The sequence below is a fragment of the Perca flavescens genome, chromosome 5 (assembly GCF_004354835.1).
Source record: "Perca flavescens isolate YP-PL-M2 chromosome 5, PFLA_1.0, whole genome shotgun sequence".
Taxonomy (NCBI): Eukaryota; Metazoa; Chordata; class Actinopteri; order Perciformes; family Percidae; genus Perca; species Perca flavescens.
In genome coordinates this window covers 25,913,161-25,926,113 of record NC_041335.1, presented here as the reverse complement: position 1 = coordinate 25,926,113, position 12,953 = coordinate 25,913,161, and the positions used below count along the sequence as shown (strand labels likewise).

The following is a 12,953-nucleotide window of genomic DNA, read 5'->3' as shown; positions in this document are numbered from 1 at the left end:
CAAAGCTTCCTTGATTTGCAGCTAGAACTGATACATATTCCACTGCACAGGTTATCACCACTCATGTCTTGAGTAAGGGCGGGTAGCAAACCTCAATACCTTTTTGGTACTGACTCAAATGTGTTCGTTGCACTCTGTATTAATAAATTGAAAGGTGGTGCTTGACTGTTTGGTCACATTTGTAATTATTTCCTTTTGTTTGTTTTTTTATCATATTTTAAGAAGTGTTTTGATTTAAGAGCAGTACCTGTAGTGCTGGTTGTGTTTAGACAAACAGCATTACAGAACTGGAAGAATTTTAAACAATGTCAAGTCTAAGTCTTACAGTAAGATGAATTCAATTTAAAGGAACACTCCATCAGTTTTACATATGAAGGTCAGTTTACTCATCATGGAGCGTAGCTACAACTCTGGAGGGAGCTTTCTAAAGTCTGGGGAATAACCCTGACAATGTCATCAGAGTTAACTGCTCAAACATGTGTTATAAACAGAGGGTGTGGAATCTGAAAGACATGGGCATTATCAAAGAAGGAAGGGTCTAATGAATGATGCTACCTAGTTGCATTATGGGAAATGTGGGATCCGGCTTTGCTTGGAGCTTGACACATACTAACTTAAAGTCAGGAAATCTCAGTCTCTTGCAAGTACCCCAAATGTATGGGAGTACAATATAAACCCCATTTCAAATGAATAAATCAAGAGGCAATGCGCACATTTTACTGTACAGACTTATTACATTTATTTAATAAAACCTGTTTCAACAGCCTTAATTGCTGTTTGGTTTGAACAGTACACAAAAAAGCTGCTTCTTCCATCCTTTCCCACACACACACACACATATATACACAAACGCACACACGCACATGCGCGTGCGCACACACACACACACAGGCCCCTGTCTTTATACAAGCTGAGCTGAAATCTCTCATCCTTCCCTTTGTGAAAAGGGATAATGATGCTCGTTTTTACAGCTCAAAGAAGTCATTAATGTGTGACCAGGCAATAAATGTAGGATATCAAAGCTCCGCAGAGTGTGCCCCCCTCCCGCCCACTAACGGGCACAACCTCTTAAAGACGGTAGGGACATGAATTAATCATTAGTCCACCCTGTAATAGGGCAGGAAATTGTAAGCAGCATCAGTTGTTGTGAGAAATGTCCCTTTGAATCACTCAAAAGTATAAAGCTCCTTACAAATCTTTCATCTCATTACAGGATCACCACCAGATAAGCTGATGGACGTGCTCCCTCGTATGTACCATGATCCAATCTCTTTCACAGTTATGATGAGACGGGCAAGGTGAGAAATGGGAGGAGATATTAATACATAAGTCAGATATGACAAGGATAGATTTGTTTGAATGCAATACAAGACCGTAAAAGAGAATACTATGAGCCTTACAGCTGTTATATAATCCCATTAAAAATACTCTAAAGTGCATCCTGAACATATAGCATGAACTGTCCCTGCACTAAAGAAACACATCTCTATTCACAGGAATTTCCTTTCATACTGTAGGTTTAATCCTCCCACTGTAGTAAGACACATTTTTGCAGCACTGGGAGCATCATTTATTTTATATTTTTGGTGGGGACAGGGACTGACAGAAATGAGCTTTCATCCTGGTGTTCCACTAATGTGACACAGTGGGCAGAAATGCCAGCACTGTGACAAACTTTCTTTTCTAATGCCATGCTATAAAATGCCACGCTGAGCTACTGTCTGGCAAGTTAGTTGTTAATGTATTTGCTGCACACCTCGATGTGTGAAAAATCCTGTTGGTGCATTTTAGCCATATGTTTCTCCAATTTTTGGTTATAAAGTAATGTTTTGTATTTGGCCAAAGTTATTAAGTTGCCCGCAGTGTACTAAAGGAGTATAAAAGCCACCAAAGTGAAAAATATTCCTAGCATTTCCAGTCCCTTTGTCCCTTTTGTACAAAATGGGTTTTCTAAGGGAATAAAAGACCAAAGAAACACAGCAGCATATCCACCGCTTTCTCCTGGGATTTTACAGTATGTACCCCTTCAAAAGAATGACCAATGATTATAAGTTCAGCTGAGGTTCTATGATCAAAGCACAGTAGCTGGAAAGGAATGGTGTTGTTCACTAACATCCCCAATCCTGTTATCAGGTGAGGTTAGGTTAAAAAAATATCTTAGCAACCACAACTCGTACTGTGCCAAAAGAAAGAGCTTTTTTTTAAGTGGTTTAATCTGTCAAGAGCCAAGAAAGGGCAAGAAGGCTCTGCTGATGTAGTGATTGGTTTTGAATGAGCACTAACTGGTGATAAAATAGCATCTGATGTGTTTTATGTTGGATGCTGCTGTAATTTGTGCTTTACTGATTTTACTGATTAGCTGTTACTAAAATCAGCTGCTGCATTGGGTGTTTGGATGGCAATTTGCAGACTCCTCGGGTTTAAAGGGCATTATTCTGTGATGTTATGGCACATTTGTATATAAAGTTTTGCAGTGAGCTGCGAAGGAGAGCTTTGTGTCTTGTTTTTAGCTATTCTAGCTCTGGCAATATCTATCTGGCCGTCGGTTGGTCCACCACTTTGGTCCAGACTGAAATATCTCTACAACTGACGGATCGGCATTACATTTTGTACAGACATTCGTGATTCCCAGAGGAGAAAGCCTGCTGACTTTGGTGATCCCCTGACTTTTCCTCAAGCGCCACCATCAGGTTGACGTTTGTGGTTTTAAATGAAATGTTTAAACCACTATTGAATGAATTGCCATACAATGTGGTTCAGGCATTCATGTTGCCCTCGGGATGATTTGTAATACATTTGGTGATCCCTTAACTTGCCATACAGCACCATCATCAGGTTAAATGTTTAATTATTATTCTATTACTTTGGTTTATGACAGAATACCTTCAAAACCTATAATATTCCCATTAGCCTCAACTGTACTTTGTGTTTAGTCCTAATTCTCAAATGTTAGCACGCTACACTAGATGGTGTACATGTTAAATCTGCCAAATGGTAGCATCTGTGCTTAAGTACAACCTCACAGTGCTGCTACATGGCTAGTGTAGACTCTTGTTCAATGCTTTTGTACTGAGCTGTGTTCTGAAGGAGAGCTTGACATACTTTGTTTTGAAGTGCAGTAAATATTCACTCCGTTGCATCTATAATCCTCTTTAGGAGACTCCAAAGTGTGCTGTCAGTGCTCTAAAAGTGAATTCATTAAGAGTGATTCTCACAGTGCTCTGAAGTTGGTAGACTATTGTAATGTTATGTAAAGTGGCACTTTGCAAACATTATGGCAGCAGACAGCAGTGGTCACAAACATGCATACTTTTAACATCCAAGTGTGCAGAAGTAAATTCTATCTTTGCAGCTTTATGAGCCAAATCTACCAGCAATGTGATGCAACACATAAACGCTAAAGTCATCTTGCTATTGTTTGTTTAATCCAACGTCTATGTCTGTCAGGAAAGTGGGCAATTTGCAAGTGCTCTTGATATAACATGTTAAAGTAGGGTTGGCTCATTCCCACATTGCATCCCCACCTTTCCTCCTTCTCTCCCACTTTTGGTTGTTTGAAGTGCCGGTTGGAGAGCTGTAACAGGAGTATCATTTACTGTAATGCTGGAGCGTCCTCCTCCACAGCCCTCACTTAGATCACTTAATCCACTTCAACAGTCCAGCGCTGTGCTCTGCGTGAACACAGCACGTTCACAATAGGAGGTTAGACAGAGACATGCGTTGACCTGTGAGCTTGCACTAAAATGCCACACTGAAACACCTGAAACCCCTGTTTTGTAGCTCACTTAATATGGATGTGGAGTATGCCTCTAACAAAACTACCAGTCAAAATCCATAGCTTTTTTTGGCAAAGTTTTGTCACATTACTTTAAAGAGGACATTGAAGATTAATAGTGACAATTAATGTGATATTAGTTTTGTACACATCCAGTACTGGTACTACTGTCTGTATTTAATAGTTTTTTTAAATACAGGTTTGTTTGTAGTGAATGTAGAAAAAGTGATAAAAGCCACATTTTTTTAAAACTGCCAGTCAAGTCATTGGAATGAACTCAATAGCCTCAGCAGATATAACATGGCTACTTAATATTGAAGCATCTGCTTTCTGCTCAAGTGTAGAGACGATTCAGAGGCAAGTTCTTGTTCTGGTTGTTTGGCCATGAGACAGTGCGGCAAGTTTATTTCACGGGCAGAAAGCTATAACCTGATGCCAAATTAAATGTCTGCTTTGGCTGACAGTAGGCTGTAGCCAGTGTAATTGTGTGGTAGTAGGATTAGATTGTCAAGGAAACTGTTAGAATATTAATGCCCTGGGCATGCACAAAAGAGGCCGGTTGTTAATGAGTCCATTAAAAGGTTGCCATACACAAATGTGTGAATTAAGGAATGAAATATGTAGAGACCAGTGGAGAAGTCAAGTGTTGTGTCATGAACATGTAATACCTTTTTTGCAGGGGGTTAGGAATCTGCTGTCACTGAGTATAGGTTAACATGTGTCATAAATCCATCACACCCCCAATCCTTTTTCATATGATCATCGTAATACCATGAATACTCTTTGAAGATACAGAAAATCCTTCTTTTATACACACCATAACACCACGGAGGAAAAACAAGGTCATTTACTTCAGCTGGGCAAGTAGAGGAGTCAAACTAAATGTGTGTCAGTTGAACCAACATGGGGCACAAGCTGCCTGTCCCACAGAAATGCAGATATGCTCAGTGGTGGAAGGTAACGAAGTACATTTAATCTAGTAGAATTAAGTAACATTTTCAGGTACATGTACTTTAAGTAATTCCATTTCATGCTACTCTCTACTTCCACTCACTACATTTCAGAGGCAAATATTGCACTTTTTACTCCACTTAATTTAATTAATAACTGAAGTTACTAGTAACTTTACAGATTCTGATTAATAATACAAAATATAATTAACAAATTAACAAATTATGATATATTATAGTTTAAGATAAGACTTTATTGAACGTTATTGATTTTTATTTTATTTTAGTGAATTTACAAGCTACCCAGCAGCATGTAAAAACTTAAATTAAACTTAAAAATGAACTAACTTAAAGAATTAGCCCCACCTTTACCAGCTACAACATTAAAGTGATGGTAACACATTAATGCATTAATAATTATAATCCAATATTAAATATATGATACTGATATAGGCTCATCTGCATAATCAGTCGTTTGACTTTTGGTGTATTTGGATGGTAATACTTTGTACTTCAACAAAAGTTTAGAATTTTGAATGAATTTCACTTGTATTTTACACTGTGGTATTGCTACTTTTACATTAGTAAAAGGTCTGAGTACTGCTTCCACTGGATATATTTTTCTTCAACATTTGGAATCATTGTTGCAGAACTTCTCAGAAAGTATCAGACAACAACTCCACACAATAATTTAATAAAATCAATCACAGACTAGAAAAAAGAGAGCAAAGGCATTTTGTATTGAAGAGGAAAGAAAAAACTCAACATCAGGAAGTTTCTTTCCACTGTAAGCTTGAATTAATACATGTTTACAGTAAATGTACAACACCGCCATGAGTTCAGTCAAGCTATACAGTATGTTCTACACATCATTATTGTACGCATGTAAATAATTTCTGTATCAGGTCATGTTAGCCAGCTAACTTGTAGCAATCAGATGACACAATTAACATTAAGGTATGACTTTTGACATAAGTATTACCTGTGTATTTTATATTTTCCTATTATTAATGGGGACATAGGCCGCACAGTAGCTATTTAGCAGAAAACGCAGCTGAGAAGTCAAAGACAGCAAGGTGAACAAATTGTCACTTTAATTTGAAAGCGTATAGCTGACTGCAGCAAACACAGAGATGTTTCAAATTTAGAAAGAAAGCACAGAATAAGGCAAACACTGTGAAAAACAAACACAGTACAGTGTCACTGTGTGTGTCTGTCAAAGAAATTACAAAAATATCAGTCATAACAGTGTAATATCTTACATAGGGTCCCTCCTGTATCAAACTCATTAGACTTAGTCTCAGTGGCTTTGCTGCAAAATATCCCTTTACATTCACACCAGTGCAGTTATTATCAGTAGTTTCTCAACTCAAATTGATTACGTCTGTGTCACAGCCACAAAAATATCCTAAAGACATTTTAAAAAGAAATGGCAATCTTTAAATAGGTTTCTCATTGGCATTTAACTCGAGAAGGGCATGCTCAGAAACCTAGAGAAGACTTAATACTTGCATGAGTGTCCCAGACTCACACATACTGATCTTTTTCTGATTTTAATATACTATTCAGACCTACAGTAAAATTATCAGACAGGAAGTTAGGTGTCAGGCAGGTTAGAACTAGGTATGAACACTGCACCCTTCATCAGTTTGAAAAGTAAATCAGAGAGAGTAACCAATCCTTATGTTATTTTAATCCCATAAACAGTAAAACCTGGAAATCTCTCTTGGCTCATTGCTACCTGCTTTTCCTTCTTGATTTACAGGTTGAGCACGTCTTTTGCACTCAAGGAGTCTAGAACTGGAAGATAAAGCTATAATATGCCACTCCTGGGATTAAAATAACAATACAAGTGAGGTGAGTGCCATTTGGGCATGGGGATTATGCAACAGAAATGCAATAGCAATAAGAACAAAGCTTGAAAGCAGAAAGAAAAAGTACGGTGAAGAATATTGTAGCTTCAAAAACTTGTAGTTAATGGCACCATACTTCAAACAATCAAAAAGACAAGACAAAGACTGAGACAGCAGTAGCCATGAATAGTATATTTTCCATCCCATGCATTTGTTAAGCAAAGCGGGCGACAAAGAGGAGTTTGGTCCTGATTACTTCAAAGTGAACAACAGACAATCGATACAAATTGGACTGGATAATCTGGGTTACCGTTTGTGTTAATTTGCTCATGACTGATCTTTTTATTATTTTTTTTTTTTAATAAAATTCATCCTTAAATGTTGAACTCAAAAACAGTATTTTGTTAAAAACCTAATAGCAGAGTCCATCTCGTTTCATCGCTGTGTAGTTGAACCCTCAGCAGGACGAAATGGAATCAGAAGCGCAGCAGCATAAAGGCACTGTGTTATTTCTACAAGCCGATAGAAGTATATCCAAGAGAAATCACAAGCGTATTGTTGACCACTTGTTTTTCAGAAAAGTTTCCAAAAGTCTAAACATAAAACTCCAGGCAGGAAATGAAGAGCTGGTTGACCTCCAAACACCAATCAAACAGTTTCACTGAAATCTGTCACACAGAATCCAGTGAGCATCCAGAGGAGTCTGAACTGAGGGGGCAGAACCAAGAGCAAAGGTCACACAGTAGTGAGGGGACCGAGGGCAATCTTGTGAGTTTGTTTGATCAACTCCCACTGGGTCGCAGCGCACACGCACACACACACACACACACACACACACACACACACACACAAAAACACACACGCAGTGACTGAGTGATAATTTGCTGAGAGTTAGATGAGGAGATCTACACACTCGCGTGTGAAAGGTAAATATGAAGTTATAGCCAGTTATCTTAGCTTAGCATAAAGTCTGGCAACATAATCAGCTTACTAGCACCTGTACAGCTCACTAATCAACATGTTGTATTTTGTTTGTGTAATCACTATGTTCAGCATGCATTTGTTATGGAATGAAAATGTGATGTTTTTCACATGTGGAATGCTGATTTTACTAATTTAGACAAACATAACAAACAAAAAGTGTATTAACATTTAAAAAAGGCAAATTTGGTATGAGGTATTAACATGAAGTGCCTGAAAGCAAGCAGGAAACAGAACCAAAATGTAATAAAAAAAAATGGCAACACTGCATTTACAGTAGTAATTCAAGCTGTCCAGGTCAATCAAAACACAGAACAATACAATTTATCCACAGGAAGTTGTTACTGAATAAAGCCTTGGATATAGTTGTTGTGTGTTTGTCATGTGCATCTACAAAAATGAAAGCTACACCCCTTAAAGATGCAATTAAGCACATAAACAGTATATCAGGGTGTGGAATAAGTTTGGCAGCAGACTCTGAACAGAAAAACAAAGTTTTAAAAGAGAAAATTCTTTGTAATATTTACAAGAACCAATAGTAACCCTTTCAAGTGTTGCCATTTTTAGGTAAGTATGTTTATGTTGTGCCAAATTGGAAGATCTCAGAGAAAATGTTCTGGTGTCAGCCGGGAATGATCCAGCCACAATGTTTTTATAGCCTTCAGGTATAACAAAGTACGAAAGGAAAGCATGTGAACAACTACACTTGTGTTGTAGCTGCTTATCTGTACAAATATGTTGGTAAAAAAAGAGGCCTAAAAGTTTAGGAATGTTATATAGCCAAAAGTATCCTCTCTAGATTCAGTGCACATGGACATTCATTCATCCTCACAATAACAACAAAGTAAGACAATTAAGAAGACACAAGTAAGAAGAAAAAAAAAGAAAATCTCTGCTAGGTTCTGCTTCTTCATTTTGAAGTTGAAAAACGCTCCTGTCCAAGAGTCTGTTTGGTTAGTTCCATTCAAATCCATTTTATACATTAAGAATTGTACATAGGTGTTGGTGACACCGCAGAGTGCCTGAATGGAAGTGGTCGAGCCTTCCTAGTAGTTGACCTCGTAGACAGTTGCTTTCTTATCTCCTGAGCCCGTCACAATGTACTTGTCATCTGTGGAGATGTCACAGCTCAGCACTGAGGACGACTCCTTTGACTGTAAGGGGAATAAAAGATGTGTGAAAATGTAAAAGATGCACAGACTGAGAAAAAGCCAAAAAGGGATGAAGGCCATGTGTGTGACAGACAGGTGTTGAACTGTAGATGTGATTTATTTCTCCGTCCAGTCAGTCCACAATATATGTATAGAGTGCACATTTAGCTCACACTGCAACTGTATCTTTTCTAAACACCAATAAAGGCTTCTTGTTCAAATGTTTGTGCCCCTCATATAGCCTACAGTTACTTTTACCTTTAAGATTTCTGATTTTGCTGTATTCAGCAACTCCACTTGTGTGTTTAACTTTTTGTTTGACCTTCTACCTCAAAAAAGCTGAAAGGTGTTGAAGACTTGCAATTCCGTAAAATCAGTACTCAGTACTCTAGTAATCATACTGTACTGTATTTGGCCTCTCAGCTGCCTGGATGTATATGTTGTTGTGTTACGTTCTTCCACACTTACCTGGAATATGCTGGCCCCATAGGGGGTTCTCCATGCGTTGAGCAGGTTGTCTTTTCCTGTGCTCACAAACCACTTCCCTGCAGAGGATGACAAACTACATTAGGCCACATCAGGGAAAAATATGTGCCCTAAATTTTAATGTCTCAATTACAGTAAATGCGCTTCACAGCCTCTTTCAGACATAGTTCCCGGTAGATAACCTTTGATTTTCACAACTCACACAAGCACTACATTCAGGAACATTTCTGTCTTGCGTCTTTTCACACATGCCATGGCAATGTTGGAATAGATGGGGCAAGGGATAGTCCAGCAGATGGCAGTAATTCCACACTTATATATGCCAACCGCCATAAAATTCAATAGAAGTAGAAGAAGATGACAACGGTGCGCACCATTTTGCTACGGGTTTCAGGTTGAACGACATGTTTCCTCAGAACGGTGTGCAACGGAATTACTACAGCTACTATTTCTAGTCACAATTCCATTATCTTTATTGTTACTATAATTGCCACTGTTCATCGTACCCCCAACCATCACTGGCAGACGCCAGCCCACCAAGAGCCTGGGTCTGTCCGAGGTTTCTGCCTAAAAGTAAGTTTTTCTTCACCACTCAAGGTTTCTGCCTAAAAGGAAGTATTTCTCGCCACTGTTGCACTAAATGCTGGCTCTCGGGAGAATTATTGGAATTGTTGGGTCTTTGTGAATTATAGAAGTTGTCTAGACCTACTCTATCTGTAAAGTGTATTGAGATAACTCTTGTTAGGATTTGATACTACTAGTACAGAGCCCATTGAAAATGTGCCTGTTTGAAAAGGGCGATTGCTTGGTCTGTGGTATTGCTGCTTTTTTTATTTTATAATAAAAAACTCGATTTACGATTCGATTCGATTTAAAACCTGACCCAGGGTGCTGTGTCTGCCCGGTTCAACTCTGAGATGTGAAGGAATCATCTCAGGGATTATGTTATGGTCTGCCAGCTCACAGATATTTAATAGATATAAATGCATAATAAATGCAGGAAAAGAGTCAAAGGCTATAACACCCCCCACCCTCCACCCCCTGCTCTTGTAAAGCATTCTGCATGTGGCGTCTGCGTGTGATGTGCACGTTACCTTCCCCCCCAAACACGGACACACATACATACAGATATTAGATAGATAACCTGCCTATAAGTGGCATCACACTCTGTCTGCACTTGTTGTCTGTGGGTGTGCTTTACATGTGTGGGATTCTGAAACGTCCTTAAATTCGGGAATTGTCGTTTGTTTATTCAAAGTCAAAGACAGTCCAAAGTAGTGCTACTTTGCACATTTTTGTGGGTCTGAGGTGTATTTCACATTTTAGCTGCCAAAGCTCCGCTGCTTTCCTCTCTGTCTCTGGTCCTGTGCTGAGCTCAGTCAGCGTGAAGTGTGAGAGGGGGAGTGGCCAGCGGCTAGAGCAGCAAAAGCCAATGTGTTATTCTTTTACCGATGATATCTTTTGCATTTCTAATCCAAACAACGTCAAACTTCGCACTGCACTTACTCGTGCCCGTAGCAAGACACCTGTCAAGGTTGAAATCTATCGGACTAACGGTTTGAGAGCTATGCGCATAACACACACACAGACAGATAGACGTTCCTGCAATTTATAGATAGATATTGTAAATAAAATTTTATTGAATTGAACGGTGTGCAACAGGCTTTGAGGTATGTTTTGTGGGCGTGTCTCTCGCTTAGTGGCTGTGTCACAGGTAATACCCAATCAGTAGAGACGTGTATGTAAACTCATGGTAATAAAAAGGCAGTGCACTTGTGCACACAGCAGGGTGTTCAAGGAACCCTTGTTTCAGTTTACAGCAGAGGTGGCTGTATGTGGCTGGGTTAGATCAGTGGGTAGAGCAGGCGCACATACTGTATAATTAGAGGTTTAGGCCTCCACGCAGAGGTCCAGGGTTCGAATCCAACCTGTGACGATTTCCTGCATGTCTTCCCCTTCTCTCTCCCCTTTTTCACCTGTCCTGTCCATTAAAAGTGGAAAAGCCCCCAAAAAAACTAAAAAAAAAACATAGTTCTGTTCTTATGGCCACACGTGAAAGAATCGCTTCGAGTGGCTACAACCGAGTACAAGCCAGACCTGAAAAGGATTGTGGATAAAAAACACTGTCAGGTTTCTCACTGAGTTAATCTAGGTAAGAAAAAAACTACAAAAACTGCTATATATTATGACTGTCATTAGATCTGGGAGTCACTGTTGCTGTTGTAGTGTGGACAGGCATGTCTTTGCTATGGTGCAGGTTCTTTTTTTAACTGGTTGGCCACCCCTGGTTTAAATAAACCGTTTGCTAAGTTTTGTCAGGGCCGGACATGGCCCAGATGTATGTGTACACGGTGGAAGACGTCTATCTAATGCAGTGCTAACTATTTATTTGATTGGCCCAATCATAGTGAGAAATAGTGTTTTAGAACACTTCGATCTAGGATGTATCAGTTGCTATAGGTTGAAATTCAAGAAACAATGCAGATACTCTCAGTCAAACATGGAGATACTCAGTGCAAAGTGAAAGTTATAACTGGGTGAAATATTGCCACTGTCTTGAATAATACCAGACTTTGTTGAAATGACAGAAATGAGGGGGCACCAGCTTCAAATTTTAACCACTGGAGCAAAACTCAACCGGAGTGGGATAAATACTTAACCAGGCTATAATGCTCAAATTCTGACACTTATTACTTTCTGTTATACCTAATTAAACTCAAAAATAAGTATAATGTAGAGACATTTTTTTAACATTAGTATGATCCTACATTAATTATGTACAATACAGTACTGGCAGATAAACTGGCAGCTTCAAAATAAAACAAGTAGTTGTATTCATAATTTTGGGATATTGTCCAGTTGGTCAATTTAACCATGAAGTGACTACAATGTAAACATCAAAATCATCTATTTGTTCCTCCAGATAGTTCATGCTGGTGCTCCATTGTAACTCTTGTACTTGTTGGCTAATTCCATTTTATTCAGAAGTCTTAATCCTAACTACTAAAAAGTAATCTTGGTCCAACATGATTTCTAGCTGTACAATGATTCCTCTGAAAAGTGCCTTCATTTACATAGTAATTTTCTAATCATGTCTCCTACACAAAGCTGACACATTTAGATATATACTGTACATATCTATATATATTTAGACATATAGAAATAAGTTTAAAGACAGAATTGTTGATTCTTACCACAGTGAGCAAATCTGAGTGAGAGGACACAGCTTTCATGCAGGTGGAGCTGGTACTTGTCAGGTTTGGTAACATGAAGGACCTCCACATTGTTGTTCTCCATCCCGACTGCCAGCCACTCGCCCGTTGGACAGTATCCCAGTGAGAAGATCTGCAACGAAGCCCAACAGTTACAATGTCTCATAGTTTATAAAATAATATAACACATATCCATCTCTTTTATTAGTCTAGTCTTGAATTGTTTCACTGCATAAAGATTGTGTTTGTCTGCCGAGGTGGCCGCTGATATTAACATATCTAGGGCAGGCAAATCTATGTAAGCAAAAGTCCACTGTATGCTTTTCTACACCATCATTAGCATTTCTTACTAATCTGTCAAACAGATCTGTTTCAGTTTCTAAAATCGAAGCTGTTCTTTCAGGGGATGTGGGGGTTGGAACAGATAGCATTAGCACTCTATTGGCCTTGTCTCTCCCTGTCTGCCCAGCCCTCTCTGAGCTCTCTTTTATGTACACTCACCTCCTCCTGTGCACACTGAGATTGTGAAATTGAAGTAAAATTGC

The 12,953-nt window shown here is 38.9% G+C and overlaps 1 protein-coding gene across 1 annotated transcript in view; it reads right to left on the bottom strand.

The window, feature by feature from the left end:
* Positions 1-5,712: 5,712 nt before the first annotated feature.
* LOC114555595 (transducin-like enhancer protein 4) overlaps positions 5,713-12,953 on the bottom strand; it is a 41,094-nt gene continuing 33,853 nt past the window's right edge. The window contains exons 18-20 of the mRNA XM_028578106.1: positions 12,391-12,541; positions 9,179-9,255; positions 5,713-8,713 (exon numbers count right to left, since the gene is read on the bottom strand). Coding sequence (XP_028433907.1) covers positions 8,606-8,713; positions 9,179-9,255; positions 12,391-12,541 — 336 coding nt within the window. The 3' untranslated portion in view covers positions 5,713-8,605. The remainder of the gene's footprint in view (positions 8,714-9,178; positions 9,256-12,390; positions 12,542-12,953) is intronic.